Source organism: Egretta garzetta, unplaced genomic scaffold (assembly GCF_000687185.1).
Source record: "Egretta garzetta isolate BGI_Z169 unplaced genomic scaffold, ASM68718v1 scaffold117, whole genome shotgun sequence".
NCBI classification, from domain to species: domain Eukaryota; kingdom Metazoa; phylum Chordata; class Aves; order Pelecaniformes; family Ardeidae; genus Egretta; species Egretta garzetta.
Window position 1 is genome coordinate 1,454,225 of NW_009260479.1, and position 7,058 is coordinate 1,461,282.

Consider the following 7,058-nt stretch of genomic DNA (forward strand, 5'->3'; position numbering starts at 1 on the left):
AAACATTAATTCCAAAGGAAGCAAAGTCATGATTTGTTGTACTTCTGCAGACAACCTGACACGATACAGATAGAATTTCTTGCAGCCTCCTGTGATCACAGAATCGCAAGGGTTGGAAGGGACCTCGGGAGATCATCTAGTCCAACCCCCCTGCTAAAGCAGGCTCTCCTAGAGCATTCTACACAGGACTTCATCCAGGCAGGCTTTGAATATCTCCAGAGAAGGAGACTCCACAACCTCCCTGGGCAGCCTGTTCCAGTGCTCCATCACCCTTAGAGTAAAGAAGTTTTTCCTCATATTCAACTGAAACCTCTTATGTTTCAGTTTGCACCCATTGCCCCTAGTCCTGTCGCTGGACACCACTGTAAACAGATCTGGATTGCCAGATATCCAACCATCTCCTGGGCTGCATCCCCAGCAGAGTGACCAGCAGGGTGAGGGAGGGGATTCTGCCCCTCTACTCTGCTTGGTGAGACCTCACCCTGAGCCCTGCATCCAGCTCTGGAGCCCGTAGCACACCTCGACCTGCTGGCCACACTCCTCTTAATACACCCCAGGATACCACTGGCCTTCTTGGCAACAAGGGCACACTGCTGGCTCATGGTCAGCTTGTCATCCACCAGGACTCCCAGGTCCCTCTCAGCAGAGCTGCTTTCCAGCAGGTCAGCCCCCAGCCTGTACTGGTGCATGGGGTTTGACCTCCCCAGGTGCAGCACTCGACACTTGCCCTTGTTGAACTTCATCAGGTTCCTCTCCGCCCAACTCTCCAGTCTGTCCAGGTCCCGCTGAATGGCAGTGCAGCCTTCCAGTGTATCAGTCACTCCTCCCAGTTTTGTGTCATCAGCGAACTTGCTGAGGGTACACTCCGTCCCCTCGTCCAGGTCATTGATGAACAAGCTGAACAAGACTGGGCCGAGTACCAAGCCCTGGGGAACTCCACTAGCTACCGGCCTCCAACTGGACTCTGCCCCACCGATCAGAACCCTCTGAGCCCTGCCATTCAGCCAGTTCTCAATCCACCTCACTGTCCACTCATCCAACCCATACTTCTTGAGCTTCCCTATGAGGGTGTTATGGGAAACAGTACTGTCTCCCCTGAAACTATTACATCTTTTCAAATTCACCTGGTGCCACTGGCAGTATCTCCATCTGAACAAACCAGTAAGTTACCACTACTCTAGGACCCACCGCTGTCTCTGAAGATCACCTACTTGAAGACACCCTCCTGTATCCAGCCGTGCAGTCACTGATTACAACAGCGCATGGGAATTGCAGTTATGGCTCAGGACCCCACAACAGCTGTACCCTACAGTTCACAGCTGCAATACAACTTTGGGGTTGGGGGTGGTGGTGGTGTTTTGGTGGGTTTGGATTTGGGGTTTTGGAGGGGTAGGGTGGAGGGAGTTGGTAAACCTACTCATTCATAATTTGCATGCATGGAGCATCAGGTAGCGAAACCCCAATGTGCAAGCCATGTACTGATGGGGGCCAGCAGCTGAGTACTAGTATTAGATTAGGTCACTGCTGAGCTTTTGGCAGATATTAGTATTCCTTCCAGTTCCCATTAGCCAAGCGTGAAGCTTAACCTCTAACCACTACCCCAGCGCCACCTGCAGCCTTTCATTACTGGTAACAGGGGCCAAGCTTGGATCTCAGTCACACTGATTCACTGAGGAGAACCGACTCTTGGATCTGGGAGCAAACCCCAGCTGGCATCAACACAACAGTTTGTAATTTAGCCGTGAGAGCAATGTTCGAAAGAGCAAGCTCCACATGCTTGCAAGAGGAACGTTACCTGTTGGACAGCATCTCCCAGCCGCATTATGTGGGCGGATTGCCCGCTGACCTGGGCCTTGGAAGAGTACAGGAGGATGTTGAGATCTGCCACATTCTGAAACTTGGGGTGATTTTTCTCACTGGGATCCACAAAGTGCTCAATTTCTGCCATGGTGAATTCCCTAACAGAAACACAACCAGCCACGTGTATTAAATATTTTATGTGTTAGCCACAGCCCCTCTAATAAGTGATTATGCTTTAGCCTCTCACAAGCAAGTCAGTAGTTTAAAAACATGCAAACCCAGAGCCAGGACAATGCATAGACTGGAACATGACCCAGTCTTGACACGGGATTTTGTTCTGTCTTCAAATTCCTAATACAACTGTCTACCAATTCATCTAGAGATCTCCAGGCCATGGTTATCACCACTGTGATTCAGAGCAGAGACTGCTACCTTCGGAAATACTTCCAGAAGTTCTCTGGAATTTTTCCAGACCGCTGTGATGCCCACATTAGAAGTATACGTTTCCTACAGGATCAATGAAGGCTAATCCACTGATTAACTCAGTAACTTTAACTCATATTAGGTGCCCAAAATAGTCAGGTGAGATGATAATTTCTTGAAGATAATGATACTGCTACATTCAGCAATGGTGTACATTCTTTTTTAAGAACTTGTCTTTAATACATCTATACTCATGCATTGATTCGTAGCCTTCTTGCTGGAAATCACTTTACATTGAATTATCAAGAACCTTTAAAAAAGCTCTAGGTAATCATTAACCTTAAATCACAGGCATCAGGATGTAATTTGCCACGATAGCATAATAGCACAGTCTCCAATAAATGTGCCACAAGCGTATAATTTATATTTGACTAAAATTGCATTTAAATGAGAAAAGTTCTTGTTTCCAGATGTGCAGGAGAGAACAGGAAGACTGAGAAAATTCTAGAGTTCCCTTAGCGCTAATGATGCCACTGGCTCTCAGTGAGATTTGTGGCACCGTATTAATTGACAGGTTTACAACACACACTGCCTGTGTGTACGACAGAACCACACTGACTGTGCATAGGAGCTCTTGTTCCAAATTAGACGGAAGAGACTTCTGTTCAGAATAGTTCAGTTAAAATACAGATATTATCCTTAACGAAATGCAATAATCACTCTTATCCTGAGACAGAAAGCTTCGAAAGTAATTCTCAGTAACCTCAAGCTTTCCTGCTTGACTGATCCTGGGACACAAACACGTATCCTGCATCAGGCTATCTCCCAACTTCCTCTCTGTAGTTAAGTTGCAGAACTGAGACAAGGAAATACTGCTGCAAGGTCAACCACGTTTTGATTCTAGATTTCAGTTTTAAAGTAAATTACAGGAACATAATTAAACAAGCAAAGTTGCATCTCCTGTAAAGAACACAGCTACCTTTAATATGATTTGTTTAGATTATGATGGAAACCAAAGTTTGTTAGTAAAACTGAGTTTAATCTAGGTGTTTCCAATACAACAGCTATTTCAGAGATCCCGCTTCTCACCAGCCAGGCTTAGACAGAATTCTGTACTTAAAACCTTAACTAAATGAGTTCTTTGCCCATGAACCCCGAGACTCACTAGGCCCATTATCAGGAGTCCTCTGGAAGAAAGCACTAGGGTGAAACAATCACATACAAACACTGGAACAAAAGGGAGGTGCTACCTGCTCCCAGGTACCCTTCTGCTGAAAGACGAAATTTGCAGTACCTCACTCTGATAAGACCGGAGCGGGGTGAGATTTCATTTCTGAAGGAATTTCCAATCTGGGCAGCAGCAAAAGGCAGTTTGCCTTGGTTAAACTCCAGAAGACGTTTGAAGTTGAGAAATATTCCCTGTGCAGTTTCTGGCCTCAGGTAGCTGAAAGAAGATGGGGGGAGAGGAAAATTCAGGAAGATAAAAGGGTGGGGAAACAGTGAGAAAAGAAAAAACACAGTTACTACAAAGCTTAAAGGTGGTACTTTTTCTTGAGTCTTCTAACTCCAGACATAAAACAATGAAGCAACAGACTGAGGGGAAAACCACAAACAAACATCAGCTGCAGCCCAAACACAGCACTCCATAGTTACTCCCAAAAGCAAACTGGATGACTTGGCTGCTTTGGAGATGCAAGCATGCAATGGAAAGAGATGTCTGAATAAAATACAGTGGCCAGTTACATCATGGAGGTCAGAGGGAACGTACCCTCCTTGCTTTTCCTGGGTGGGCCTGAGCTATACTTGCTTACAAATGAGGATTTTGCAGGCAAACCATGACTACACCTCTGCTGTTACACGAGCTGTGAAGTGGCTTTAGTCTAAGGCCCCTACAACCCCTACAGTGATTTGAGACTCCCACGGGGAATACCACCTACACAGACTATTTCATGTACTACACTGGAGAACACAGACGACACGTATCTCTGATCCCATCCCAGCATATATACAAGAATCCTGCTCACCACTCTTCAACAGGGGTTTCAATTTTAGTGACCTCAACTCAAGACAACAGCCTCAACATTCTCACACACTGACTACAAACACCTAGTAAATGAAGCTGCCACTGGATCACCCTGCTAAGTAACTTCATCCTCGAACAGGTACACCAAAACAGGTTCCCTCATGAAGAAATTGCATATTTCAATCCTGTTGAGACTTCATTTTTATTCCAAGTGATGCAGAACAGGAAGAAGGGAGAGCGTAAGCAGAGTGAGATCAGTACCTACCCAGGCATGTTTCCTCCAGGCCCAATGGAGGTCTTGAACATCAGATTGAAAGAAACAGGAGGGGACAGGTCATTCCCAGTGATAGGTGATTTCACATTGTAGTTCACAAAGAGATCTGCAAGTTCTTGCTGGCCATAATTGTCCAACTAGTACCAAAACACAGAAGAATTATTTTAATTACTAGACAAGAGGAATGAATGATGCCCTCTTCATCTTTTACTGAGCATGATCCACAGCTCTGAATCACCTGCCCAAAATATTCCCTTTTAACCTAAATGTTCAAGCAAGTTAAAGTTTCAACCAATGACATAAGAATACACTGCACAACTGCAAACCCATTTTAGTAACATAGGTCCACGACTCAATCACACCACAGAGAGTCTGAAGTCTAGATAGAAATGCAAGCACCAAGCACGAGTGGGTGTAAAGCAGAAAAGTCACTGGGACTGCATCACCACCCACCAGTAGCTTCTTCTGAACAGTTTCACTGAAAACATGGGGAGCAGAGTGTTGGAAAGGAAAAAAATACAGCAATGAGCGAGAAGAAAGCTAAAATTTCTGCAGTGCTTTGTGTGCATTCATTTCTCTTTCTTCTGCGGCATGAAACACAAAAATTCAAGCTATGCATTAGATTCCCTCTTTTAGAACTGTTCCACATTTTAGTTAAATAGAGCAAATCTGCAGCACAGGGATTCTTGGTGAAAGATTTCCCATTTGCTCTGAAAGCAATTCAGTAACGACCTGACACTTTCACAAGTGGGATAATGTCAGCCCCTTCCAGGACCCTACCTTTCCCTTTCTCTGGAAAATGGGAATCAAGCATTAGTAAGAACCACAGATCTAACTGCAACCTAACGGTATAAAAGCTGCAATCTCTGGCATTATTTTGTGTGGTTCTGTACTAGCCTTTTGCATATGTACATTTAAACGTAGTTTCTAGACTTAAGTATCATAAAGGATCTACACTGAACAGTACAGCAATGATTTAACACTCAAGTTTAAAACCAAATGAGCTGCTTCTAGCATTAATTGTCATGATCCTTCATATATCAGAGACAACTCAAGACAGGAGGTAAAAAGAGTTTATTAACAGAAGGATTCCCTAAAGGATGGTCAAAGTTCAGTGTTGTAGTGTGGAAAACCTAATGACAGCTGCCCAGTGATGCAATACAATGGAAAAAAAAAAAAAGTTGCTCTTTCTGGAAGGAAATATTCATTCTATGCATGGCTCTGGAAGCATTTATCCTAGAAGTCATGAGAAAAAAGTGTTAAAAACAAATAAAGAAAAACAAATCAAAAAATAAAGGCAAATGTCTGCACAGCTGCACGGGAATGTGAGCCTGGAGCACCAACTATTTTCATGGCAAACAAAGGGAAAATGCGTACAGGGTGCTAGAGACAGAGGATATGCTTCAAAGCTGAGACAACTTTAAAACATACCAATTCAGTACTAAGGTGATGCAGAAAAACCCTGACAAAACTTCTCATCCGTCTCTGTTCCTTTGTATCATAATCCTGCAGTGAGCTATTTACAACGGTAAAGCGGGGATTCAGAAGAAAGGCTTTTTTCTGCCAGGGTGTGAAATGGAACAGAGCAGAGCAGCCCTAACAATCCAACATTCAGGAGACTAATACAATAGCAGTAACTCTCCAAAACAGCAGGCAGGAGATGCAATTAACCAGCAAGTTTACAGCACTTGTTAACCAGGAATTTTTGGGTATTTAGGAGCATGTACAGCCCAACATGTATCTCTGAGGTAAAGACTTCTGAGCATCTTCAGAGCCACAGAAGGGACACTGCCCCTGGACTTGGTGCACTTCCTCTGTTACACACACATCCCTGAAGCATTCACCTCCCCAGGCAGGCACCTACCTGTGTTAGAACATTTTCCATTTCTGCCTTTTTCTCTGCTGTGCACTTCTTGTCAGACATAAGCTTTTGCAGGTGAGCTGCAAGCAAGAGAAGTATGTAGTGAGTTTATACCACAACCTCATCACAGACCCCAATCTAAAGCTAGACAGATCAGGAGGATTCTCCAGCATGAGTGTAAGTGTATGTCCACCAGTTGTCTTGCTAGTGTCTATTGGGGTAATTCCACTCATGCCATCAGGGCAATGCCGACCTACAGCTGAGGAGCTGCACCAGTTCGCTGTACTGGTGTGCCACAGGAAAAACAACAGGTCCTTATCTAGTTTCTTTCCAATATTCATTCCTCTAAACCTAAGCAATGGCTTTGTAGTCCCTTTCTCCTTATTTTCTTTCTATACAGACTGGAAATTAAAAGCAACGTCTGATCCCAAGCCAGCAAGGCTAATTTTATCCAAATGCACTCAGAGGCACATACTGACTTGGTAGAGTAGGGTTAGCCTGCATTCCACTTTAAAGCACAACATCCTCCATGAGATACAAAAGCAGACAGCAATGCCAAGGCTTCCCACTCTCATTTGAAAAAAATTGAAAAATGTGAGTTTTCAGCAGCAGCAACAGCAGGTGGCTGTTCACCAGTGATGGGCTGCAGAGAAGACAGGGAAACTTTTTTTTATGAT

At 44.4% G+C, this 7,058-nt stretch overlaps 1 protein-coding gene across 1 annotated transcript in view; it reads right to left on the minus strand.

The window, feature by feature from the left end:
* Nucleotides 1-7,058, minus strand: part of GARS1 (glycyl-tRNA synthetase 1) — a 26,488-nt gene that overhangs the window by 12,249 nt on the left and 7,181 nt on the right. The window contains exons 6-10 of the mRNA XM_035899655.1: nucleotides 6,385-6,461; nucleotides 4,512-4,657; nucleotides 3,518-3,667; nucleotides 1,794-1,958; nucleotides 93-100 (exon numbers count right to left, since the gene is read on the minus strand). Of these exons, the coding sequence (XP_035755548.1) occupies nucleotides 93-100; nucleotides 1,794-1,958; nucleotides 3,518-3,667; nucleotides 4,512-4,657; nucleotides 6,385-6,461 (546 nt within the window). The remainder of the gene's footprint in view (nucleotides 1-92; nucleotides 101-1,793; nucleotides 1,959-3,517; nucleotides 3,668-4,511; nucleotides 4,658-6,384; nucleotides 6,462-7,058) is intronic.